This window comes from Sabethes cyaneus, chromosome 2, assembly GCF_943734655.1.
Source record: "Sabethes cyaneus chromosome 2, idSabCyanKW18_F2, whole genome shotgun sequence".
NCBI lineage: Eukaryota > Metazoa > Arthropoda > Insecta > Diptera > Culicidae > Sabethes > Sabethes cyaneus.
Genome location: NC_071354.1, coordinates 87980052 through 88007034, shown reverse-complemented (window position 1 = coordinate 88007034; position 26983 = coordinate 87980052). Strand labels below are relative to the sequence as shown.

The 26983-nt window shown below is 40.3% G+C and overlaps 3 protein-coding genes and 1 long non-coding RNA gene across 4 annotated transcripts; 2 read left to right on the top strand and 2 right to left on the bottom strand.

Moving 5' to 3' along the window:
* Positions 1-780: 780 nt before the first annotated feature.
* On the top strand, positions 781-1310 carry LOC128734733 (cysteine-rich PDZ-binding protein). Its single transcript, XM_053829062.1, has 2 exons — positions 781-1025; positions 1086-1310. The coding sequence occupies exons 1-2, from the start codon at positions 853-855 to the stop codon at positions 1213-1215; spliced, it is 303 nt and encodes a 100-aa protein (XP_053685037.1). The 5' UTR covers positions 781-852; the 3' UTR covers positions 1216-1310.
* An 8-nt stretch (positions 1311-1318) lies between these two features.
* LOC128734732 (mitochondrial DNA helicase) lies at positions 1319-3541 on the bottom strand. The gene is made up of 3 exons (XM_053829061.1): positions 2965-3541; positions 2617-2908; positions 1319-2492 (listed from the first exon to the last, which is right to left on the bottom strand). The coding sequence occupies exons 1-3, from the start codon at positions 3535-3537 to the stop codon at positions 1366-1368; spliced, it is 1992 nt and encodes a 663-aa protein (XP_053685036.1). The 5' UTR covers positions 3538-3541; the 3' UTR covers positions 1319-1365.
* A 6278-nt stretch (positions 3542-9819) lies between these two features.
* On the bottom strand, positions 9820-12495 carry LOC128734113 (coatomer subunit delta). Its single transcript, XM_053828132.1, has 8 exons — positions 12122-12495; positions 11828-12051; positions 11372-11769; positions 11142-11312; positions 10771-11084; positions 10599-10710; positions 10377-10542; positions 9820-10300 (listed from the first exon to the last, which is right to left on the bottom strand). The coding sequence occupies exons 1-8, from the start codon at positions 12162-12164 to the stop codon at positions 10172-10174; spliced, it is 1557 nt and encodes a 518-aa protein (XP_053684107.1). The 5' UTR covers positions 12165-12495; the 3' UTR covers positions 9820-10171.
* A 4010-nt stretch (positions 12496-16505) lies between these two features.
* Positions 16506-26219, top strand: LOC128737581 (uncharacterized). Its single transcript, XR_008412038.1, has 3 exons — positions 16506-16831; positions 24895-25973; positions 26041-26219. It is a non-coding gene; the product is annotated as an uncharacterized LOC128737581 (long non-coding RNA).
* Positions 26220-26983: the final 764 nt, after the last annotated feature.

Here is a 26983-nt window from a genome sequence, read left to right as displayed (position 1 = left end):
CATAAGGGAATATTCAACGACGTCTGACGTAACGATCTGTAGTACAGTTGTACGCTGATTTACGTAGTTTGTGCATGGTTCCCAAGAATCTTTATCGTTTCGACTGTACAACTTGACGCTTGCTTTATAGATGTCGCTTTCAGATTTGGAACTTTATTGCTAAGGTATTGCTGGCAGCCGACAATAAAACCGAACAGGTTCTTTGAATATTCGAAAAGGCTTTCGGAACTGAGAATCTCACAGATGGCACTCTCTCATTGTTAAATTTACTTGCCAGTGATTTTTCGGCAACCCTATACATTTTTCTGCTGATAGACTTTTTCGCCTATAGCTTAACGCCGGTACCAAGCTCACCTTTAAAAAAATTCACCACCACAGTACCGGCAGGCACCAGGCAGGGTTGCCACATGCACAGATTATTCTGTGTTTAACAGATATTTGAAAGAAATCGCCTGTACAGAATCTGTATGCATAGAATACAGATTTTCGCCAATTACACAGATTTTTTAGGCTCTTACAATGAGAGTGAAAGAGACGGACATAGTCAGCAAAATGACTCTCCGTCTCTTTCACCCTCATTGTTTGGCAGTAGACAGATTTTTGCGCAGATATTTTTCTTACAGATGTACAGATAGACAGATTTTTCCAACAAAAAACGCAGAATTATATGTGGCATCCCTGGCACCAGGATGTGTCAAGAAGTGTCAACAACGCAAAATAAAACCAATCAAACAGATTATTAAAAATAAACAAACAATGCTAATGCTTTAAATTTAATATTTAAACACAGGATCAAGCTAAGTAAAATTACAAGTTTACAGGTTTTACTGAAAATATACTAAGTTCAATAACATGGTTTGTGAGAAATGTGAAAAAAAGTTAGGCAAGGTAATTACCCCGGATCCTTGGAAGGCAGGAGCGCGTAATACCACCGAAGGAGGCGGTCGCAAGATTAACGAAAATAAAGCACTGAGTAGTGCAAAACAACGATATAATCCAATGGCAGTAAATTTTACACCTTGCCGGTAAGCTGCTTTCATTTTCTTATTCATTCTTATAATATTTACCAGCTTGATACATTACAGCATTTGCAAGCAAAAAATCCATCAAGCCGGATCGCACTATTGCCAGCAATGTGCTTACAAAAAAGGAATTTGTGCTATGTGCGGTAAAAAGCTTCTGGATATAAAAAACTATCGGCAATCTTCGGCATAACTGTATACAGTAATCAGGCTTGTAATATCATAACTAGCGTAATTTAAATAAATGTAAACGTTTTATAATACTTATTATTATAAATGCTCTTCATATACCTAACAAAACTTTTGGTCTTACGGCATAGGTATCATCAATTAAATAAAATACCTAACTATCATCAATGGCTATTTCAGGCGATTCAGTACCTATCGCTTCACTTTTTCTTCTTTTTTGTGCGTAACTCAAACTTGGTTTATCGAAATCTAGTGGCATGATTCCTAGGTCGCCACTATAACGGTTCTTGGCAACCTGCAAATACTTTTTCCCTCGAACCGATGTCAACCTTTTATCCTGAATGATCAGCACATTGTCAGCTTCCTGAGAAGCTTTGGCGCCACCGAAAATTGAGCTTGTCGTCAGATCTTCAGTGTCACGTTCTTTCCGGGGATGTATGATCAGTGTTACGTGACAGTTTTTGCGAGTTGCAAACGATCGAAACGACGCAATAATAGCATCCTGTTTCCAGTAGCGGTCTGTATGCCTGCTTTCTTCTGATATACCCATCATAAATTGCAGATTATCAATTATAACATGCTGGATATCATGCACATACTGAGCGTGTTCGATCGCATCCATAACAACTTTGACCGGCTGCTGTCCGTGAAAGGTCATAAAATACAGCGGAAGTCGTTCAAACTCATCTGCCCAATAGTCGAACTCCGATAAATTAACGTCAAGGGGTCGACCAGCCATTTGTCGTAACAATGTCGCTGCTAAGCGAGTATTACGGATTTCGAAAGAGCCCCACAGCGTCGAAACGCCCTGCAGTATCAGATCTAACGAATAATCTGACATAAAAGTTGTTTTTCCACAACCAGTCGGACCGGTAAGTACCGTGAGCTCACCTTTACGATGTCCCTTGAGAAGTTTATTCAACGTCGGGTAACGTTTCCACTTTACACCCTGAACTTTGTCTATGTTTTGCAAATCGCTTAACACGTCTTGGCGCAATGCATGGAAAGTGGTTATTGATTGGTGTAGAATAGGTTGTGCTTTCGAATAGATGGATTTTAAGTCCAAACCTAAAGAAAGCGCTTTAGCTGGCGTTGGATGCGCGTCAGTAGGACGTACAAAATTGCACCGTCGTTCATCCAGCTTTTTGGCGTAGTTCCGTGCCGTATCCCAACCGGCAGTGTCGTAGTTAAACCACAATGTAAGTTTCTGAAACCTTTCCAAACCCGGGAGGCACTGCTGTGGCAGACTTTTCAAATCATGAGGAAGACACACCACCATTGCTGCAAAGATGAGGTTGTTACATCATTTTAGTGGTAAATCTGTACACAGCAGACAGCAGCAGTAGCTTGCATGAAATCTTGATTTTCAGGAAACTGAATGAAGACTGCCGTATTGCATCCTTACCGTTTATTTTTACAGCGCTTAACGCCAGCATATCCAAAATGTTTAATACTAATATAGCATTAGACTGTTCTTTGGAATGTGCCTTGGTAGACATCGATGTACTTTTAAGACAGATGAGCCCAGAACAATTGGAATCGGGGACGGTTTCTTCCACAAGTGTGCTATCTTCAGAAACACTAACCATTTTATAACCTACTAACTTTGATTCTACGTCTAATAAAGGAACATACAATCGCTGGTGATTTGCATCCCACCGCGAAGATAATGCTACCAAACTTGCGGCAGGAATTTCCTGTAAAAAGACAATATTTAGCTTTCATGTACAAGTACTTTTATAATAAATTGCACCTTTAAATCCAACATCGTACAGATTTTAACAGCTAATGCATTATCGACTTCTTGTAATCCTACAGGAAACTCAATCGTTCTTTGTGTTTCAGTACTTTTTTTCTCCATAAATAAATCCTTCAGTTTTTTTATTTCCTGTGCAGCTTTGATACTATGATGAGGAAGGAAAAATTTTTCGATTTTATCCCAATGTCCTAGATAGTGACAAGCGGAGCAAGTAAAACATCCTGTCGTTTTGTTGACAAAAATGATTTCTTTTTTCACATCAGACTCTTTGCCATGCTCGGGAAACGCAGAGCATACGGGACATTTGGTTCGAATACATGTGAAACCTTCTGAAAATTCAAGTCCAGATGACTTAATAACTTTTCTCACGTTGAACAAGGATATTCCGGCTGTGAGAGCAGGTTCTTCCCTGTGGTCTATGCTTGACAAAAACCTAATTCCCATCAACGATGCGGGCGAATTAGTGGAGGGTAATCGCATTGTTTCTTGTGTAGCGGATCGAGAACGTGCTTTACTCCACAGATGGCCCGTTTTGTTACAGGAGTATAAAAAACGCTTGAATAACATCACAAATCAACACATGCATTCATAGAAAAACTTGACCCCACTATATTTATATAAGGAAATTTAGAAACTGTTGAATATTATAAGCGAAATAAAACTAAGCGCGCGGTTCTACTCGATTACTGGTTTGTTTTTAGTCGGTTTGCTTTTGTTTCGTACTTGGGCCCTGTCGAAAATTATTGCGTTTCATGTTTACATCGGAACAGTGTTTCCATCATCTGCAATATCTGCCGGCACTAGTGGCTGCGTTCGGTGCATTGATTACACTGAAAGTAAAAATGTAGCATCCGTAGAATAGAGATTGTTTTCATTTATCATTTATCGCCGTATACGTATACCATGTACCCCCGCTGGAATGACCTTTTTGACGTAGGACTACGTCTTACGGCAAGTTTTGAGATAGGGTGTCATTCCAAAAAATCGAAAAATGCGAGCGTCACGAAAAATGAAAGGTTTTGAGCGCTAATAGCTCAGCGGTTTTCCGATCGATTTTCAATATTCTTACACCAATCGATCGGAAAATATTCTAAGAATTGACCCAAACGAAGAAAAGTATGAATTCTTGATGTTGAACTATTGAAAAATTGAAAATAATGAACCTATGTTTTACCAGAATTCTCGCTTCGTGATTGGTGGGAAGATTCTTTACGATGATCTAAACCTATACCAATTTGATATCTGTGCTAGGGAAGTAAACCAAAACAAGCGACAAAGTTTCCTCATTTCAACAAGATTTCTTAACACCGCGGTTCAACCTAGACCATTTTGATGTCCTTGCTTGGGAAGTACGCCAGAGAGAGTGACAAAGCCCCCTCGTACCAACAGATTTCTTACGAACACGATTAAACCTAGTCCAACTTGATGTCTGTGTTAGGGAAGTATGCCAGAAAAAATGACACAAGTTCATTGTACCAACAGATTGCAAATTCTTTACTGCGAGACGATTAAATCTAGGCGAAATTGATATCTGTGTTGGAAAAATGTGCTACAACTGTAGTGTTCGGTTACAATACGACTCTGTATGAATACGCATGCTTGTCGTTTCATTAGAAGTGTAGTGAAAAGATGTGCTGTTGATAAAATAGGATTGAATTGGTAAAATCCCTTCAACGTGGGGAACCATGGGTAATAAAAACAATCTTTAATTTCAGTAAGGTAGCAGGAAAGTAATAGTTTGTGTTCTTGATTTTGTTAAGTGGTTTTCAACTGCACAATCTTTTGAGAATTGAACGTATGCAATGTTACTACTTTGATAAATGTTGCATACAACGCATGTAGCATGTATATATGTTGCATATAGCATGTATACATGAAGAATCGAATGATTACAAGCATGAATACATGCTACTATCACTATACAAAGAGACTTACGTAGTCCTGCGTCACCTATATATGCGGTCGTGTCTTGTACACAACCCCTCTGATTTTTAATCTGAACATTTTTAATCTGTACCCCGCTGGTATGAATGCGTTCACATTAAAAATTGCTCAAGCGTCACACACAATTGGCGGTTAAGTTGACCGGGCAAATTGAAAAAAAGCAAAATAAGTTAATGCGTTCCCTCTTGCTCAGCAGCTTTGGCAATACAGCTCATATGCCACTTACCTCTCTTCAGCACCTAAAATAGACCGTATTAGTTGAAACTGTCGAGCCAATTTCCTCTTCTACAATCCAGACGTGTAGAATTCGCGCATATTCGAAATGATTTCGAAACGTTTGTTTTCGTCAAACCAAAACAACAAGTTCATAGGGTGCGTGCCTTGTGCGTATGTAAAAATGAATAGAGTTACCAAATATTCAGATTAAAAATGAATTCATCTAATCTGAACGCGGTGTTTTTCATATTAGCGGGGGTTGAGTGTACCAGCCTGAATTCGTTAATTGGGCCACGACTGCACTCCAGCTGATTTGCTAATTGGGCTGACTGACAGTTGTTAGAAATTTCTAAACTCAAAAATTCCATACAATTTTGACATTCAAGTGTTCACATAGCCCAATTAGCGAACACCCAATTAACGAACCGCTCAATTAACGAACCACCAATTAACGAATCTTTGCTGTACGCAATATGTGTTCATCGCGAATTTTTTTCCATAGCGAAATCGTTTCCCGATGCACACAAACCACCAATCCAGTCACACACTAGTAACCCTTATTAACAAGATGCTGACTGTTTTAATCTCTGGTTCTGCTTTGAAGTAACCCTAATCACTACGAGTCTTATAACCAACGTTGCAAATATCGACCGAGAATCAAACGATGCCTACTCTCACAGTCTCACGCAAGCGAGTATTCGAAGTACCTATAGCACCCAACGCTTATGCCACTGACGCAAGCGTATGATAAACAGCCGTCGTTGCAGACATCCTGCAGTTTCGTGCGTTTTTTTACACAGCCCACTCACCAGGCAAACAACTCGTGAACAGCCAGCTGACCGTGAGGGCTACCGGCACACTGGAAAACAGATTTTATATTACTTTTTCTATTCTTCATCTTACGCCCTGGATTCTGCACGCGGTGGGGGAGTGCGAGCCATCGTGAGTGAACGGTATCAGCTGCTCGGACTGGAATGACGTGTTGGCCGGATCAGATGAAGTGTTCAGGCCGAGCTCTGATACGTATATCTTCCGCAAGCAAAGCTACAGTCTCAAATCTGGTTATTGGTCTGATCGTTAGCTTTGTACGGCGGCATATGCTCCTCGGCAGAATCATCTTGCCGGGGGCAAAGTAGCCCCGAATTGCAGCTTGAATGCGGCGTTGAATCTTTTAACTATTGTCGACAGCGGTTGTGACCAGAGTACCCACGATCTTATCAAGCACTTCAAGTTCATTGCCCTAAATAGACACACACCCCTATTCTGTAGTTCGAACGAATCTTTATTTTGTTTTGTTTGTTTTGCCCATTTGATTTTGCTGACGGAAATTTCGTTCGAAAAAACTTTCGTTAGAAATACCAATCCGTTCGAAATATAGAATAGCGGTGACAGTCTGTGGGCGGCGAACGTTGTTTTCTCTGGAGCCCCTTCGTACCATATATTTGGTTTTTGACGCATTGATTTGTAATCCAATCCGTGCAAAGTCTTTTAAATAAAAACTGAAAATCAAGTTCCGAAAGCGGAATGTAGCACCAACGCTTCGCTTTACCACGAATCTTCCACTCCTTCTCGCATTTGCGATAGTTTTCGTGCAATGCCATGATGCCAAACTTTCGACTAATACCCTGACTTCACCCGTGAAATTCAGCGATCTGCTGTTCCAGATACTAACCATCCAATTCTCAATTCTCTATCAATGCAATTCTCTATTTCGTCGCCTCAACCAAGCCAAAATGCAAAGCAGTTGGAAAGGACGGCCCGAACTTTTGAAAGTCGAGAGCGAACGGCTGTATTGTGAAATGAGCATAGCACTACGTCGTTTCACTCGACTGCAACGGCTACGTTTCACTCGACTGCCTCGACATTGTTTTGGGCCCGCTGTCAATTTTAAGGCCGGGACATTCAGTCGCTGTCACTTACTGCAGCTCGACATAGAGATGCCAATAGGGTAGGTTATACTAAAGGTGTGGACTGAGGAGGAATTACCTATACGGACTGGTTGGAAGGTCTCATATGCCCTATTTACAAAAAAGGCCATCGACACGAATGCAGCAATTATCGACGCATTACTCTTCTCAATTCTGCATACGAAATTCTCTACCCCATCCTGTTTCTCAAAATGAGCCCGTTGCAGGAAACCTTTGTTGGCGAATAGAGAGTTCACATTTAATCGTATGCATGTCAATTTTACATTGGAGTTGTGTAATGATTAGAGTATGTCAAACCAAAGTGAACAATAAATTGTTTTGCAGTCGTGCGTGTCCTCATATACAACTCTGTAAACTGTAACTTATAAAGCAGTATAGATGATTGCAATATTAAGTTATATCTTAATCATATATTCAGAAGAATTAAGTTGCGTGTTATAAAAGTCGCTGTATAAAATACAAGATAGAAATACCTACAAATAATCGTCAAAATTTTCGCACGTATGTTACTTCCACTTTGATACTTATTTGTTTATTTGTTTATTTGAAATTAATTCATCTGACAATGATGGTGTCCTAATGAATAAAACTACACTAAACTAACAATGACTTAATTCTACTTCTGAAACGCTCAATCGGTTCGTCAAACTCGAAATGCTCTTCAACGGTCGTAAATGCACGGATGCATGCATGAGACTGGTTCGTGGTATCCAAACACCGTTACGATGGAGTAACGCCGTCGATATTATAGTCGAACAAAATTGGACAACCTTGCGATGGAACGTGACCACTTGACATTTTTCCACACTGATAATTAATTTGTTTCGTTGACACCAATCAGCAAATGATTTTAGCGAGTTTTGTAAGCGCCAGCAATCTTCCAGTGTGTGTACTACTACGTACAGCTTCAGATCATCTGCATAAACTAGTTTGAGACTTCCAATCAGAGTCAGAGCAGCATCGTTAAAAAATAAAATAAACAGTGGTCCCAGATTGCTACCCTGCGGGACTCCAGACTTTGTTCTTATCTGGCGTGAAATATAACTTTTCCGCTCAGAAATGATGTCGTATTTCTTAGTTGCAATCGAGATATACAAACCAAATTGTTTACTGGGAATGTTCACCTTGCGACAGATCCTCGATAAATTTCGGGAATTCACCACTCACCATTTGTTTATAGATTTCAAGGCGGCGTACGATTCAGTTAAACGAAACGAGCTGTGGCAGATTATGCTTGAACACGGTTTTCTAACAAAACTGATTAGGCTGATACATGCTACACTTGATGGTTCAAAATCAAGCGTCGGGATAGCGGGTAGAGACATCGGACTCGTTTGTGATGTTAGATGGTTTGAAGTAAGGTGACGGACTATCGTATTTGCTGTTCAACATTACATTGAAAGGTGCTATTCGTAGGGCCAAGTGCAGAGAAGCGGCACTATCATCACAAAATCTCATATGCTCCTAGGGTTCGCGGACGACATCGATATCATCGGTGTTAACCGTTGAGCTGTGAAAGAAGCGTACACGCAAGCTGCGAGGATATGGCTTATCATAAATTTTACCAGAGAGAGCGTAGTAGCCCTTCAGGTGTTGGTTGTTGGAACTGTGGTGATGATAGATGGAGATACTTTTGAAGTGGTCGACGAATTTATTTTCCTTGGTACGTTAGTTACATGTGACAACGATGTGAGCCGTGGCGTGGCAAGTATACAAAGATGCAGATATTGTGAAGCGCTTTAACTACGGCAGACTACAATGCGCTGGCCACGTAGCAAGGATGCCAAATGAGAGAAAAGCAAAAACAATATTTAGCAGAGAACCGGACAGAGGCCGACGAGGCAGATCCCGTACCCGTTGGATGAGTGCTGTTGACGAGGACGCTAGAACAGCGGGTGTTAGGGGCGACTGGAGAGCGGTAGCCCAAGACCGAGTAATGTGAAGACGGCTTTTGAATTTGGCATGGATTCGATAAGCGGATTATCGCCGAAAAAGTAAGTAAAGTAAGTAGTTAGCAAGCCAAAAGTTCAGTCAAATTTTTTTGATTGTTCATAGTTGGAGTTGAACTGCTTAGTTTTAAACCTGTGTCCGGATTAGATATGTATGACGTGATTGATAAATCCAATGAGCTTTGATGATTAAATTTCCACAACAAGTATAATAGAGTTAAACGATGGTTTCCGAAGAAATGGTGCAGTGGCAACACAAAAGGTCCACATGTGCATAGAAAATGCGCTGAACTTTCTCGTTCAGAGTTACTGAATCGGCAAATGTCCGTTAAGAATAAGTCGACACTCTTTGAATGATTGAGAGCGCGACAATATCCGGTGATAATGTGTTCAATATACGAGATAAGACAAACAATTGTTCAGCACCCAATAGTCTGGGTAGACAAACTGTTTAGCTTGGCTTGGTCCTATGTCGGATGTAGAGGTACCCAGCATAGCTGATCCTTGGGTTGCGCTTTGTTAAAGAAAGTAGACACCAGCGTTAATTAGTTAAGGGACAAAGGACAAAGGGACTCTCAGAATATAGCATGAGCCATTAGCTCACGTATACACTGCCGGTGAGTAGTAGAATTCCAGACTAACGACTTGAATAACCTCCTGGTTATCCGCCAACTTCTGCAAATCGAAAAAGTTATGTGAAATAGAGCAAAATCGAGCTTCGAAAGCTTTTAAACTTTTGCAAGATTTAACGGTATGTCATGGAACAGGATATATTTTAGAACATATTTGAAAAATTAATCTGTATTCTAACGAACTTATATCATTGAATCGATGCGAGTAAATTAATTAGATACAATTTATATCTTACCGCTAATGTTTGCAATATATATTTTATTTCAAGATTGTAGCGTGGATTTTTTGGCGCACCTGCCACACACCTAAGGGCTTTTGATGTGATTATAAATCTTAAGCATTACAGAATGGAATTCAAATAGAACTAAAATAAACAGTACAGCTCATACTAATGGGTAAATAAACATAAAATTATTTATATATGCAATATTGAATATTTTGAACGAATAGTTTTGCATTCCCAGAAAGGATTTTAAAGGTTTATAGGGCACCTGACAGTGGAAACAACGGCAGCGGACAAAAGTTTGCAATTTACACAATCTCGTATTTATCGGTGTAGAAGAGGGTCTCCGTTGAAAACTTAACGTCTGCATCGTCTTCAACTAGCTGAACTTTCACGGGCATTATTTCGGCATAGGAAACTTTTGATGAAAATGAAACCTATCCAATACAAAGTTGATGTTAACCTTGCTAATGTTAACAAAAATGCTGTTATAAAAATAAAGTAATTACTTACATCGAGGGGGAAGAAATCACCCGGAATAGAGTTGGGTGCCGTGAATTCCATAGAGCCCCGCTTACTGGAGCCATCGATAACCGATAAATTCCACTGAAGAACATTTTTGCGGGAATCGTGATGATAGTCACCGTCACACTCGGATATAACCGGGACAATACCCATACTGGAATAAATTTTATTCTTTTAGATTACAATAATAATATAACAGGATCAACTTACGGTAAGGGAATAGTAATGCACACGTCCTGTAGTTCCAGCCGCGGATGCTCCAATTCATATTCAATATTAACGTCACAACCACCTTCTGCGTTTTCCGATGGCCAGCAATTGACTGAAAATTTCAAAACTCAGATAAAACATGAACTATTGCTTTGAGTGATATGATTGTTACTAGTCAACGGAATGGCTGATTCGTCCTGTGTTTGGAAGCGCCACTTGAGTACGCCGACATCTGTGTTCATAGGGAATGGCTTGGCCGGATTTTTCAAACCGATTTGATTTTTACTTTTGAAAAGTTCTTTGTCAACGTTTGGATGCGTTTGAAGTTGAATAGCTCGTTGGTCGGTATTGTCCAACTGCACCTTGATTTTACCATATTTTTCGTCCGATATACGTAGCGTTAGCAATCCAGACAATTCGAGTGTCTGCAGTCCACCATCTCGTCCCAAACGAACAACAATTTTATCCTCCAAGCGGAGATGGATGCTAAAATAAGAATAAGATATTAAAAATGCGTAAAAAATTTCAAATAACCACGCTTACTCATCCATCGGTACGTCAGAAACAGGCTTTGCTTTGGTAACGGCAGTTGGAGCAGCCGGGGTTGGATTGCTTGCCACTTTTTCACCCTCGCTTTTCAACTGATCAACAAACGTATCAACGTCACGTGATTTACCTCCTAGTTTTAGCGCATTTTTCGGAGCAGCTGGCTTACTGTAAAAAAAACTTAGGTTTTACCATGTCATTTCTTCTTTCAAAACACTGATACTTACGGTACGGTTGCGGCAGGTTTAATTTCACCAATACCGATCGACGGGGTCGTTATTGTGGAGTGATTGGAAATGCCTCCACTGCTACCAAATCCATCCGAGCTTATGGCAGCATACGGACGACCACCGGCTCCAAGCCCTCCTTTTTTCTGCTCCATTCGAGCGCGTTGTAGTTCCTTGGCGCGTTCACGCATTTTTTGTTTAGCTTCGCGTTCCTGTGTTTGACGAACTGCCTGGTAAACCTTTTCCTCGTGAGAATCCATTTCGACGAATGTTTTAATTTGCGACAAGTTTACACTTTCCCGGTATCCCAAGGCGACTATTTCGTCGAAAGCAAATATTAAATCGAACGCATTTTCAATGATCTCTTTCTCTTCCAATGAACGACAGTATTCGGGAATCTACAATTGAAAAAGTATATTAGACTCGTAAATTATGTATTAAAATCTGTATTCTTACCACTTTCGAAAACAATCGTAATGTCTCCAGATCTTCCAAGATGTTACTAGCTTTAGTGGTTATAAGTAACATGTAAAGCTTCTCTAGGGGTTGATAAACATATCGAACCGAATCCGTTTCTACAAATGTATGTTGCTTGCCAGACGTCATTAACTTTGGAAATGCTGCTAAAAGACCCTCGATACGAGCCTTTGTCATTTCGACAAACTGGCGTGACACGATAGCTGAAAAAAAGCCATGTTAGCGAGATATTTCACCGGAATTCCAGAAGCCTTGGGTATATAAAACACATACTCTTGCCTGCTTTAGTGCATACTGCGGCCGCTATTAAAACCATTTTCAAAACAGTTTACCGATTTCAATACTGTGCACAAACCAACTAAATCTCTGAAATTCCAGATCTATTTTCTGAATTCCGGCTGACGTGTGATGTAGTGACGTTTACTTTACTATACTGATGGATTGTGACGAGATGGAATCGGTAATATTAGGTCATAAAATAGGCGTTATTCTCGTGCACAGCACTTTGTTCATGCAAGCATTTTACGTTAAAAGTTATGGCCAAGTTGAGCAAAATAGGAAGTTCTTTTAAATATTTAGATAAGCAACGATGTATCGGATTAAACAGCAAGAGGCACACACCACTTTCAGATTCAGATCAGATTAGATTCTCTCCGAAATTTTCACTGACATATTATCGTTGGCTGCGCTCGTACAAAACGAGATATTTTGCTTGCATGTTGCATCGGTTGCATCCCTTGCATCATTTAAGGGACATTTAAAACGTACGTTATACTCTCTGTGGTTATAAAGAAGTTGAATGAAAATTCATATTCTGAACTGATAAGTGAAATGCAGCCTAGAATGCATCGGTGACTCAATTAACGAATTTAGACTATCCAGCTTTTTACGAGCCATAATGGCGGACGGGTTCGTAATATTTGAACAGTATTTTTGACATTTCCTCAATACATCGCACGTTTTCTTTCCGTACATTCCTTTAGTTTTACCGTGAACGCGCGAAAAGAAAACGTGCTATGTATAAACCAAATCAAGGTGACGTCATCTGGCAGATACTGGCGCCCTTGTTTACAAACAGACCGCAGAGTCCAAAAAAGTTTCAGCTGTTAAACGGCAAGTTTGTTGTTTAAACAGCATTAGGACTAAATTTAAAAAGCTATTATGCTTGTAACATGTTGAAACACACGCTACATTCGCTATAAACGAAAAGGAAAATTTTCCAAAATGTAAACAAGGAGTATCTGTCAATTGACGGTATGATGATTTGGTCTATAGACCAAATCATCATACCGTCAATTGACAGATACTGGCACCCTTGTTTACATTTTGAAAAACTTTCTTTTCCGTTTATAGCGAATGTAGCTTGTGTTTTAACATTTTACAGGCATAATAGCTTTTAAATTTAGTCCTAATGCTGGTTAAACTCGGTTTAAACAACAAACTTGCCGTTTAAACAGGTGAAACTTTTTTGGACTCTGCGGTCTGTTTGTAAACAAGGGCGCCAGTATCTGCCAGATGACGTCACCTTGATTTGGTCTATTGGGGAAATGTCAAAAATGCTGTTCAAATATTACGAACACGTCCGCCATTATGGCTCGTAAAAAGCTGGATAGTGTCTAAACTTCCGGTTCGTAGTGACAATTCTCACCGGGTTCAGTTCCATGCACAAAAACAAACCCACCCGTCTTCTCTCTATTAGCAGTGGACTGCTCAATAATGCTGATTTCAAGAAAAGTATTACCTTCAAAAGGGCGCAATCGCTAATAAAAGTTAATTTAGATGATTTAAATTTCGCTAATTGAATCGTCAGTGAAGAGCGAAAGAGATGAAACGTCCAAAAATCGAGAAAATCCGTCAGGGACACTACTGTGTTCTTATTTTGTTGGTCTTCCAAGCCAAAGGTTGTGGTAAAATATTACGTAGTGGGTGGGGGTTTGTTGAATTTCTGTTACAAATTGTTATGCAATTTTTTAGGGAAACGACTTACACTCTTAAATCATTCTGCCCTTAAAGTGCACAAACTCAGATATTGTGTAGTTTTTCAACCAAAAATTGGTAGTAGGAACTCGTCACAGAGAATAATTTAATTATCAGTAGCAAGTAGCTAAAATTGGTTGAATTTTTTACTCAAAGTTTGAGTTTGTACACTTTAGGGACATTTTGAGTACCGTGTACCCCCGTTGGTATGACCTTCTTTAATCTGAACATTTTTAATCTGTACCCCGGTGGTATGAATGCGTTCACATTAAAAACCGATCAAGCGTCACACACAATTGACGTTAAAGTTGACCGATAAATTAAAAAAATGCAAAAAATCTTAATGCGTTTCCTCTTGCTCAGGAGCTTTGACAATATAGCTCATATGCAACTTACCTCTCTCCAGCACTCAAAATAGACCATTTTAGTCAAAATTGCCGAGCCAATTTCGTCTTCTACAAACCGAACCTTTAGAATTCGCGCATGTTTGAAATGTTTTCAAAACGTTTGTTTTCGTCAAATCAAAACAACAAGCTCATAGGGTGCGCGTCTTGCGCGTGTGTGAAAATGAATAGAGTTTCCAAATATTCAGATTAAAAATGAACTCGCCCAATCTGAACGAGCTGTTTTTCATATTAGCGGGGGTTGAGTTTAGTCTCAACCTAGCTTTAGCTAAATCCGACCTATTTACGGGTAGAATCATTTAAGAGTGTAGAGCAATAATGTTAAGCAATAATGTAACATTATGGATGAAAAAATATCAAATAAAACTCTATTTAGAAGCGATGTGCATGTGCAATGATCTGTGGATCTTGCCGTTTTTAGCGTTTTTTGTTCACCTTTGGATGAAATCTCTGGATGAAAGCCAAAGTAAATTGATATATACCAGGTATATGACAATGCGAGCTGTCATATACACTTTGCACTAACACATCTACACTAGTTCTGAGATTTCGAGCATTTTGTATGGAACATTAGTTAATTTTTTAAAAAAATCGTTGGATACGCAAGATTTGTCTTTTTTTTCTTACAGCTTTTATGTTTATGCTTAGAACATTATTTCTAGTATGTATTTTCATGAATACAATGAAGTGCAACATTCCAAATTGCAAGCGGAAATTTTTTCGTCAGAGCGGTATCAAGATGTCTCAAAGAAATGTCGTTATATCGCTTTCCTACAAGTAGTAAAACAAAAAAGATTTTTTTTAAAATGCTCGGACATGATTGTTCAATAAGCAGCATGAGCAACATTGTTATCCGCCCGCGATATTTTTCGTCTGATTTCTGGTAAGCTTTTAAAGTGTTAATTATCTTCTAAGACCGTTTTGTAGCAATCTAAGATTCCTTTTTATCGTTTTCTACGTAGTGTTGAGACGGGTAAATTTATGATAAAAAGGTATCATCTTGGAACAGTGACTTCAACTTAAGGATTTTCAAGCAGTAGCACAAGCATCTATTCGAATAAAACTATTTTTTAAAAGAAGACATCAAAGGCAGATATTCAAGAGCATCATGCAAGCAAAATGATGGATGGAACGTGTTTTAATTCAAGCAACCGTATACCGTATTGATCGTGAAGTATTACATTAACATTAATTCATTTTTCAATTGCACATCGAAATAGTTAGTCACCCATGTTCTCAAATTTTTTACGCATAATAAAAAAGGCTACAAGTGCAAATGACTTTAAAATATATTCCTTACATTTCATTGTAAATGTTCAAATATTTGTCTGGAATAATATAGCTGCATTCATTAATTACAATTAATTTAGTTTTAATTTTCATGCAAGTTCCACCATATTTCAGAACTATTTCTTCTTCTTTCTACACACACTATCACTGTAAAAAAACAGCACGTTCGATCCAAATGCCACCTACACTTGAAAGTCAATAATGGTGAACACTTCAATTTCACTTGTAAATCACTACAAATTCCAAATGGAATCCACATCACTTTCAAGTGCTTTGGCACTTACACACTTCAAGTGACAGTGCTTATGATTTCGATATGGCAAGGCACCGAACAATCAAATGTGTTTACACTTGAATTCGTGCTATATGCTGATGCACATAATATTCAAGTGTGAGCCACTTTGTTCGAACGTGAGTAATAATTTCGGTCAGAGTCAATCACAAACAATATGGCTGAACTGTACAAGTCTGGTATTGCTGCCTGCGGAAAGTTTAGATTTGGCTACAGATTTCTGATGAGAGGTAACTGTTGATCAATTTGTGAATATTGCTATTTATATTCTGATTTATGTTGTTTCCAGAGCATCGTGTCAGCATCGATATTTAAGGCATCAATTTTGTAGCAACATCGCTGAGTATTTATTTTCTGGTTTAAAGGTAAATTTAGTTAAGATTTAAACGTAATTTGATTTTGGTGGTATTTTAGCGACAGCCTTCGACCAAAAGGAAAATGGACTGAGGGTATTGCTATTGTCGCGATTGACACTCTGGTGCGGTAGGAGCACGGAATGCAACCACCGAGGATTCCCTACGCGATACCGTGCCGAAACTCAAAAGTCAGCTGGGAGGAGATGAAGGGACGTGCTAAAAATACCTCACACTGATGTGGTGCGGGCAATATTTCTGGTCTACGGATATTGTTTTTTAAGGTACTTTTATTGCCGTAAATTTATTACTGACTAATTTGAGTTACGTTTTAGTTTGGACACCCACAAGGTGGCCGGGAACGAACGTCGACAATTAACGAAATCATCTGGATCTAATAGCAGCAACATTCATCACATTTTTAGCTAATGCACTTCTGGCATAAACACTTGATTCCGAGGAAAAAGTAGCGTCTACTCGTTGATCGTCGTTATTATCCATCATTGCTACAATCTGTTAAAGCAATGAGTGCAATTTTTTTGCTTATTTAAAATACCCGCAACAAAAGTATAGAACCTCTAACGATTGTGTTGGGCAAAGACTCGCGGGAATCAACCGTGGTAAAATCTAAGTTTCCTGTTTTTCGGATAATTAGGGCAGCACCGAGGTAATTTTTATATTTTATTCTGCCTTTGATTATTTGTTTCCTTACTCCGATACAAAATTGTAAAGTTTATTTTATTATATTTGTATTTAGTTGCATTCTTATATACCGTGCAAGCACCATATTCAAAACAGTGCCTAATTCTGAACAGTTGCAAATTTTTCTTAAATATTGACAAAACTCTAGCTATTTAAACCATTTAAATAACAGAAAATAATCAGACGTAGTGATTAAATTGTTCAAATAGCTGGAATTTTGTTAATATTTATGAAAAATTTGCAACTGTTCAGAATTAGGCACTATTTTGAATATGGTGCTTGCACGGTATAGGTGAATAGTTTCCAAACACATCAACAACTTGTAATTAAAAAACTCGCTTTAAGCATATAATTTATTGACTCAAAATAATTTTCACGTCTAAATTACGGGAAAATCTATGTGAATATTTTCCATCCAACTTTTCCCGTGCTATTTACGTGAATTCCACGTTGTTTGCATTCGTATGCGTTCATTTACGTGGAAATCAGATAAATGTTATTGTATTATCCAATAACGTCTGAAATAACTGAAATAATAACGGAAAGTCACGTAACTCCCTGTAGAGAAATTTATGTGATTTTTCACATGGACAGGACATGTGGATTATTTTGCGTGTAGACATCAATCAATTGACTATTATCAAGAAGTTGTATAATAATTTAAAGCGACCAGGAGGGCCCAGTAAATTTGCTGCGGATTCTTGGGCATGCTTGCACGTTGTCTGTGGTGCAGATGTCTTTAAGTAGATATGCGCGCTGGGCTCACAGTAAATTAAAACCAAATCCTATCCACTTCCCAGTATTCTTCGGGATACGATACTGGGCCAACATTCCGATCGCATGATCGAATCTGGATTAGGCCCGAGATTAGACCCGACTGTTACAGTCTGTGACAACTGGTAAAAGTCAAGTTTCGGAAATAGAACATCTAAATCTATACCTATAAAGAAGGATTTCTGTCTGTCTGTCTGTCCGTATGTTCCTTATAGAATCAAAAACTACTGAACCAATCGGCGTGAAAATTTGCATGTAGAGGTTTTTGGGGCCAGGAAAGGTTTTAGTGATGGTTAGAGACCCCTCACCCCACTAAGAGGGGGGGCTCCCATACAAATGAAATACAAATTTCTGCATAACTCGAGAACTAATCAAGCAAATAGAACAAAATTTGACATGTGGGTGTTTTTGGTGACAAGAATTTATGCTATGGTAAATTGGGACCCCTCCCCACTTTAGAAGGAAAATTATGACTCCTCTCACTTTTAAGAGGGGGGGCTTCCATACAAATGAAATACAAATTTCCTCATAACTCGAGAACTAATCAAGCAAATGGAATCAAATTTGGCATGTGGGTGTTTTTGGAGACAAATTTTTTTTCTATGATGAATTGGGACCCCTCCCCACTTTAGAAGGGGTGGCTCATATGCAAATGAAATACAAATTTCCTCATAACTCGAGAACTAATCAAGCAAATGGAACCAAATTTGGCATGTGGTTGTTTTAGGAGACAAAATTTTTTTCTATGATGAATTGGGACCCCTCCTCACTTTAGGAGGGGGGACTCTCATACAAATGAAATACAAATTTCCTCATAACTCGAGAACTAATTAATCAAATGGAACCATATTTGGCATGTGGATGTTTTTGGAGGCATGAATTTTTTCTATGATGAATTAGGACCCCTTACCTTTTTAGGATGGGAGGCTCCCATACAAATGAAACACAAATTTCTGCATAACTCGAGAACTAATGAAGCAAATGGAACAAAATTTTACATGTGGGTGTTTTTGGAGACAAGAATTTTTTCTATCGTGAATTGAAACCTCTCCCTACTTTAGGAGGGGGTCTCCCATACACATGAAATACAAATTTGCTCATAACTCGAGAATTAATTAATCAAATGGAACCATATTTAGCATGTGGGTGTTTTTGGAGGCATGTATTTTTTCTATGATGAATTAGGACCCCTCTCCCTTTTTAGGAGGGATGGACTCCCATCCAAATGAAATACAAATTTCCTCATAGGTTTATTTATTTTATTTATTTTTACTGACCTCTATTCAGGGCTTCGACCGATCCTTGTTTTCTACCGCAGTCACACCAACGCGCATTCAAGTTCACACCGTCCGTTTAGAGGTGGAATACGAACGCTATGTATAACACAACTGGCAGTTTGCTCAGTCAAACGCCGATCGCACGCAGCAGAACGACCGCGCTCTAAAATTTGTTGACATTTTTGTTTCGATCAAGTTGCCTTACCGTTTGGAGCAGCGAATGACTGCAAAACAGTCAAATGATTGGCAATCACCACGCTAACGAAAGCAACCGCACAATCGTATGATTCAATACTACAAAAAAACAACCACTACATGTGCATGGAAGAAGTCGGTCGGACTCCGTCCAATACAAACGAATATTTTGCTTGCGTCGGACCGACGTCCGGGTGACAAACTATTACTGTGAGCAGCCGATTTGGAGACAAAAAGAGAAACGAAAAAATACGTCACCGTATGCTTCCAGTCAGTTTGCAGTTTATATTCTCAAAGCGCAAAGCAAAACGGGAGATCGACTGGTTGCTTTTGCTGAGATGCCGCATGAATTGTAAGACGGCAGCAGCGCAAGCGGGAGATTGACTGGATTCAAAAAACAGTCAAATGATCGTTCAAAAAGCGGAGTTTGAATGCGGAAAGTTCGCATTCACGGCAGTCACATTCAACTTGCGATCCCTTTTCAAGCCCTGCCTCTATTACTTTCCTTCAGTTGGGTCAACCCTGCGAAATGGTACTTTCTACGAAAAGATTTTCTGGGAAATGGTACATCTCGCGTAAGGTTTTTCGCGAAATGGTATCCGGCGAAACTCTATATTCCGCGTTATGGTCAACCGAGAATTGGTGTTCCGCAAAATGGTATTCGGCGAAATGGTTTGTAATGATGGCGAATATTTAAATGCTATCCCCTTTATTTTATCATTTTATTTAATGGGGGGAGTTGTTTTCTGCTTTACTGTGAGGAAAATTTGTATATTAAAATACCCATGAACTCCCCAGAAACTTGCAAAACTCGAGATTGTGACAAAGGTTATCCGAGATTCACGATTTATGTACAACACAGTTTAATTTGTGGCAAACGAAGTTTGTCGGGTCGGCTAGTATCTATATATTTATATCTAAATTTGGCTTTGCCTGCCCACCTTTGATGGTCTTCTATATCTATTTATGAGTATTTGTTGATTCGTGGACTTTAAGACATGATTTTAAGACTTACTTACTTACTTATGTGTTTATGTCCGCCTGTCCGGCAGAACAAAGGGATGAAATCAGAGATCTCCACTGCTGACGGTTACCCGCCATGGCTTTTACCTGTCGCCAGGACAGGTTCTCGTCTACAGCCCGGATGTCGTTGGCTAAGCTCCGTCGCCATGAGCCTCTGGGTCTGCCTCTTCTACGCTGTCCTTGTGGATTCCAGTCGAGTGCTGCTCTGCAAATCTCGTTCGCTCCTTTCCTCAAGGTGTGTCCGATCCACTTCCACCTACGTTCACGAATTTCTGTGGCTATCGGTCGTTGATGACACCGACGATGGAGTTCCTCATTGGATATCCAATTATCAGGCCACCAGGCACGAATAATGTATCGCAGGCACCGGTTAATGAATACCTGCAGTTTTTGCGTTGTCTCCGCTGAGACGCACCACGTTTCGCAGGCATACAGCAGTACGGATTTAACGTTTGAATTAAAGATTCGGGTTTTCGTACGTAGAGTGATCTGGTTTGAGCGCCAAATGTTTCGCAGACCTGCAAAGGCACCCCTGGCCTTCCTGATCCGTGTGGCTATATCAGTCTTGGTACCACCATCGGGCGTTGTTTGGCTACCAAGATATTGAAAGGCGTCTACCTGCTCAACTTGTTGTCCCGCTACTGTGAAGTTGGTAGAATTGTCAGTGTTCACTACCATAGACTTAGTTTTCGCTACATTGACTGTGAGACCTGCTGCCTGAGAGCTCTCAGAGAGGTCGTCTAACTTGCTCTGCATATCGTTTCGGCGTTGTGCGAGCAAGACAATGTCGTCGGCTAGGTCGAGGTCATTTAGCTGCTCCATCGTTAGAGGATTCCAAGGCAATCCTCGATTTGGTCTACTGTCAATTGCTCCAACTAATATCTCATCCATAACGATGAGAAACAGAAGCGGTGATAAAATGCAGCCCTGTCTCACGCCAGCAGTAACCCTTATGGGGTCGGACAAGACGCCGTCGTGCAAAACCGTACCGTACTGAGCCTCGATGAGATGGACTAGCTTATCTGGAACTCCTCTACGCCTAAGTGCGCCCCAGATGTTTTCGTGATTGAGTCGGTCGAACGCCTTTTCGAAGTCAACGAACACCAGCAGAAGAGTCCTGGAATTCGTTGATCTGCTCCAATATAATGCGGAGCGTTGTGATATGGTCTACACATGATCGGCCAGCACGGAATCCAGCTTGCTGCCGCCGGAGAGTAGCGTCGATCTTCTCCTGGATCCGGTTGAGGATTACCTTACAGAGTACTTTGAGAGTAATACAGAGCAACGTGATGCCATGCCAGTTACCGCATTCCGTTAGGTCTCCTTTCTTAGGGACTTTGACCAATATGCCCTGCATCCAGTCCACCGGAAAAGTTGCGGTTTCCCAAATATTGCTGAAAAGCTGATGCATCATCTGGGCTGACAAAGATGGGTCAGCTTTGAGCATTTCGGCTGAAATACGATCTATCCCTGGCGCTCTATTGGATTTCATACTCTTGATGGCTGCTACAATTTCATCCAGCGATAGCGCCTCCGAGATCACGCGATTTATTCGACGAACTGTAGGCGTCATACGCTGCTGGTTTTGTTGGTCTCTGACATTTGAAACTCGGAAGAGTTGTTCAAAATGTTCAGTCCATCGCTTAAGCTGTTCTGTTCGGTCAGTCGATAGCTGACCAGCTCTGTCGTTCAGCGGCATCTTTGTATTCATCCTGGCACCACTAAGGCGGTGAGAAATATCGTACAACAAACGGATATCACCATTGGCAGCGGCGGTTTCTCCTTGTTCGGCTAGGGAGTTAGTCCAGGCTCTCTTGTCCCGCCTACAAGCACGTTTAACAGCCCTCTCCAGTTCGGCGTACCGTTGACGGGCAGCTGTCTTAGCCAATCTGGTCCGCGCTCGCTCAATGCCGGCTTTCGCCTCTCTCCGCTCGTCGATCTTCCTCCAAGTTTCATCCGAGATCCACTCCCTCCGCCCGCTGTGCGCTTTGCCGAGGGTTTCATCACTGGTCGTGAACTCCGGCAACTCCGGCAACGGCAACTCCGAGGCTCGAGATTCAAGTTGTTCGACAAAGGCCCTTTTCACCTCAGGATTCTCCAATCGGCGGACGTCGTAGCGGCATCCAACTTTTTCCTCCCGTCGTTGGACACGTGCGACGCGCAGACGTATCTCAGCGATAACAAGATGATGGTCGGATGCAATGTCAGCGCTGCGTTTGTTGCGTACATCAAGAAGGCTCCTTCTCCATTTCCGGCTGATGCAGATGTGGTCGATTTGGTTTTCTGTTCGTCCGTCGCGGGAAACCCACGTGACTTTATGTACTGGTCTATGGGGGAAGAGCGATCCACCAATGACCATGTCGTTATTACCACAGAATTCTGTAAACAGCTCTCCGTTTTCGCTCATCTCTCCTAGGCCATGGCGTCCCATGACGCGTTCAAGGTCCGCGTTGTTTGAGCCAATCTTCGCGTTGAAGTCGCCCATGTGAATTTGGATGTCCCCCTTCGGGATTTTCTCAACCACGCTGTTCAGCTGGCTGTAAAAACTCTCTTTCTCCTGCAGGTCGGCAGCATCTGTTGGCGCATAGCATTGGATTGCCGTAAGGTTCCTAACCCGTGTTCTGAATCTGGCAACGATTATTCGCTCATTTATCGGTTCCCACTTCATCAGGCCGCATGTGCCCCTGGGCTCAGTAGGAATCCAAGTCCTCTTTCTCGAGTAGCATTTTCACCTCGTATGCCAGAGTAGAGCAAGACTTGCCCGGATGATGTCCTGTGTTCGCCAGTACCCGGCCAGCGGACCTCGCTCAGCCCCAGGATTTCAAGCTTCAGGCGGCTAGCTTCCCTTGCAAGTTGAGCCAGCTTGCCCTGCTGGGCAAGGGTCAGTATATACCATGTTCCGATTTGTGTCCGTGTTTTCATGCTAAAGGTCGTTGCCAATAATCCAGAGAGATGATTTCTTGTTTCATTTTCAGTAACTTTTTTATGTTCTGGTACAGTAGGCTGTTAACCTAAGGTCCTTATCCCGCTGATGGGGCTGCCATCTTAATGTGGGCGGGAGCCACTGTGCCCCCTTTCCTGTTAGCATACGACAACCGAAGTTGCGTATCCCAGCGTATCGTGGAGGTAGGAATAGGAGGTGATGAACAGAGGTTATGGAATGCACATGTTCACCCTTTGCCAGCCATGATTTTAAGACATCATGTTCAATTTTGAACAAATATAGTTCTATTCTTAAAAACTCTGAGCTACTATTAGTCAGGGTGAACGTTGGAAGATGATATACTTTGTTTGCGTGTCCATGATATTTTTTATAGAGTTTGTATAGAGTATGTGACTGGCGCGATTACGACAAGTATAACTTTGAAATATATTAATGCATGTACAGCAATACCTCGATATGAAGCAATCTCGATTTAAAGCAACTTCGACACAACGTAACGTAACTCAATATAACAAAACTTTTACATCGATATAACGTAGATTTTTGAAAGGTTTGAAATCTATACCTATAAAAATAGATTTCTGTCTGTCCGTATGTTCCATATAGACTCAGAAACTATTGAACCGATCGCCGTGAAAATTTGCATGTAGGAGTTTTGGGGCCTTGAAATATTATTATGATAGTTAGAGTCCCTAAGGGGGAGGGGGGGTAGGGGTCCCATACAAACGAAATACAAATCTCTGTATAACTCGAGAACTAATTTAGCAAATGGAACCAAATTTGGCATGTGGGGGTTTTTGGAGACAGGAATTTTTCTATGACGAATTATGACTTCTCTCCCCTTTAAGAAGGGGCTACCATATAAATGAAATACAAATTTCCTCATAACTCGAGAATTAATCAAGCAAATGGAATCAAATTTGGCATGCGGGGGTTTTGGAGGCAGGATTTTTTCCTATGTTGAATTATAGGACCCCTACATTTAAGAAGGGAGATCCAATATAAATAAAATACAAATTTTATCATACCTCGAGAAATATTCAAGCAAATGGAACCAAATTTGGCATGTAGGGGTTCTAGGAGGCAGGAATTTCTTCTATGGTGTACTAAGACCCCTTCAGTGCACTAGTAGCCAACGCCGCTGGCGGATGGTTGTCTCCGGACATCTCGTTTTATTTTACTGCGTGAAGAAGCCAGTCCCGTTAGTAAGCGGACTACCCTAACTACGATCACGAACATTGGTGGGGATTTTGGAGGCATAAATTTATTTTATGATGGTTTGAGACCCCTTACCTCTGTGGTAGGGGAATAAGGACTCATGCTGTCTTGTGTCTTGTGAACAACCCCTCAGATTTTTTAAAATGCTTGTGGAGATGCAGAAGTTTTCCTGGTCTTTAGTACTATTGAACTTCCCATCCCACCAGAACCCGCGTCCAGACATGGTCGGCTTCGGTTTTGATCAGCATGCAAGGATCGGATAAAGCTGCACAATGGGGAATTGCGTACTGATGTCCCAAGCACGCTTTTTCCAACAATCATTTTGCTATTTTCATCAGTTCTGGTCGATAACGGAGTAAAAACTATCCTATTTTTATGCTTATGCTTAATCCACAATCATTCGTTTATTGTTACGGGCAAAGAAACAACATTAATTTTATTGAAAGATTACTCAAAATAATCTCCATCGAAAAATCGTTAACTAGAAATAAGAATTTTAAATAATAATTATGAAACAAGTTTGTAGACTAGTTTTATCTATTTTTTATATGTTCAGATTTTTAAAACTTAAGATGATTTTAAGCTTTTAATTTGTAGGTATGGCAAAAAAAAGGAAATTTTTATAAAGTATAAGAAATCAACCGAAAGTTTCAAATCTACTCCACTAGTATCGGACGCCACCACTAAACCTGATCCTCAAGTAGATGAACTGGCTAATCAATTGGAGCAGATTAAGTTAAAGAGACAAAACCAATCTAACTGAACAGCCTGCCAACGATATTACATTTTGTACATCATTACATCGCGTGAATAATAATCCTGCCGACGTACATCAAGTAGTAAACGCTATAGAATGCCTGTCTGATAAGTGAGCATTCCAAATTTAGTAACGAAAGCAGCGTATCTTCGGCATCGTAGACATCTCTCCTGGTATACTGGAAACTTTCGTTGTCATCGCTCGCAGATAAAATTCGTAAAATTTCGGCTCATCACCATCTTCTGCAACTGCAATCGATGGCCACTGGAAATACTTTAGTCGATAGCAGCAGGGCCTCAAATCAGAGTCCGTCAAAAAATAAGTTGTGCAGTGTAGTTTCGAATATTATAGTCCCTAGAGGACCAAATTCGCAGTTTGGATAGTCTTGTCCAGAAACTTCCGGTTTAACCAAACTAGTGATTATACTCAAGAAACTAAAGAAGCCTGGTGCCTAGATAAACATGGCTAACGTGCGGCATTTCTATTGTTTTCTCCAGCTTTCCCATTTCAAGCACACATATCAATACTACCGGCAGCAACTGCACCATTAAGAAAGTCCTATAACTTCCCGGAAAGCGCGCCATCAGTCAAATATTCACGTCATCGAAAGGCAAGAATCTTATTCCGGGCGGCAAGAGATTATACTTTAGCCTGCCAGTGGCAGTATATCAGAATGGTGCGAGAATTTCAAGCATAGCCACCCGTTCTTGTTTTAACCCGACACACACTATCTGTATTTCAACTTTCCAAGTTATGGAGCATCCCGAAGTATCGTATGATTACAGTTTCAACTTGACGTAAATCTAGAAAGATAACCTAGACCTAAGCTTTGAACAGCACGAGTTCCGAGCTGGACGACTGAAGTAGGAACAGGGCACTTCAACCCCGTGGTGAAAACCTACTCGAATTCGCTCAGCAGGTGAGATTAAGTTGCAACTAAATTGTTTTGATGTAAAGTAATTTGACTTTTAATTTTTTATTACTAGGTTATGAAGGAGCACAGCAACTGTAAATCTATGCTCTAGGTATGAGTCGTCGAAAAGAAAGAAATCGGGAGTTTCTCACTGGAACTTTATGCTTTCATTGCATTCAATTGAGTTTATATATAACATTTTTGTGACTTTGTTCGATTTTAACTTTCGTAAAGTTATTGGGTATGTATCATAAACGGATATATTAAATTTATAAATGTAAAACTATGCTTAATTCATACGAAAGAAACGCACCCCTTTTTGCCTAAAGTAGGCCTCATATTACAGCATCTGATTCTAATATGCAAAGTCATATCAAATCCAATATGAAATTCATTCAAATTTCATTCAACAAAACATTTAACATCTCATATGATACGATTGAAAAACAAATGTTAGGCACTTTGATTTTCAAATGGATGACACGTTAAACCCGAGTATCCTTCTTGAAGATGTCTGATGTAGCACTTTGATTTTCAAATGGATGACACGTTAAAACCGAGTATCCTTCTTGAAGATATCTGGTGTAGCACACTACTTCACTTTCAAGTGTATTCCATTTGAATCTGATATGGTGTATCTTATAGCACAGATCTAAGTGGAATCCACTTCACTTAAACGTGTTGATTTTTTACAGTGTAATGCAACCCTCGATGGTCACATACCTGGTATATATCAATTTACTTTGGATGAAAGCGACGAAAGCTATCAGCAAGGAATGCCAGATATGCTGAGCTAATTAATTTAAATTCACACCATTGACATCTCTATATCGAGTTGCAGTAAACGTCAGCGACAGCAAGTCCGGGGCTCAAAATTTGACAGCGGGCCCAAATCAGACTGCTGGCAGTTGAGTGAAACGCAGTGCTGAATTGCTATCTCATTTTCGCACACACGAGATGTTGGCGGCGAGAACATGGTTGTCTGCCAGGGGCTTGTTTAAATTAAATAAAAATAG

Excerpts from the sequence above, each read along its gene's own strand:
- LOC128734733 (XM_053829062.1), top strand. The coding sequence starts at position 853 with ATGGTTTGTGAGAAATGTGAAAAAAAGTTAGGCAAGGTAATTACCCCG. Across the intron at positions 1,026-1,085 it reads GTAAATTTTACACCTTGCCG|CATTTGCAAGCAAAAAATCC; the intron begins GTAAGCTGCTTT and ends GATACATTACAG.
- LOC128734732 (XM_053829061.1), bottom strand. The coding sequence starts at position 3,537 with ATGTTATTCAAGCGTTTTTTATACTCCTGTAACAAAACGGGCCATCTG. Across the intron at positions 2,909-2,964 it reads GTACGATGTTGGATTTAAAG|GAAATTCCTGCCGCAAGTTT; the intron begins GTGCAATTTATT and ends GTCTTTTTACAG. Across the intron at positions 2,493-2,616 it reads AAGCGCTGTAAAAATAAACG|CAATGGTGGTGTGTCTTCCT; the intron begins GTAAGGATGCAA and ends TCATCTTTGCAG.
- LOC128734113 (XM_053828132.1), bottom strand. The coding sequence starts at position 12,164 with ATGGTTTTAATAGCGGCCGCAGTATGCACTAAAGCAGGCAAGA. Across the intron at positions 10,543-10,598 it reads TGCATTACTATTCCCTTACC|TATGGGTATTGTCCCGGTTA; the intron begins GTAAGTTGATCC and ends AATTTATTCCAG. Across the intron at positions 10,301-10,376 it reads GTGATTTCTTCCCCCTCGAT|GTTTCATTTTCATCAAAAGT; the intron begins GTAAGTAATTAC and ends TGTATTGGATAG.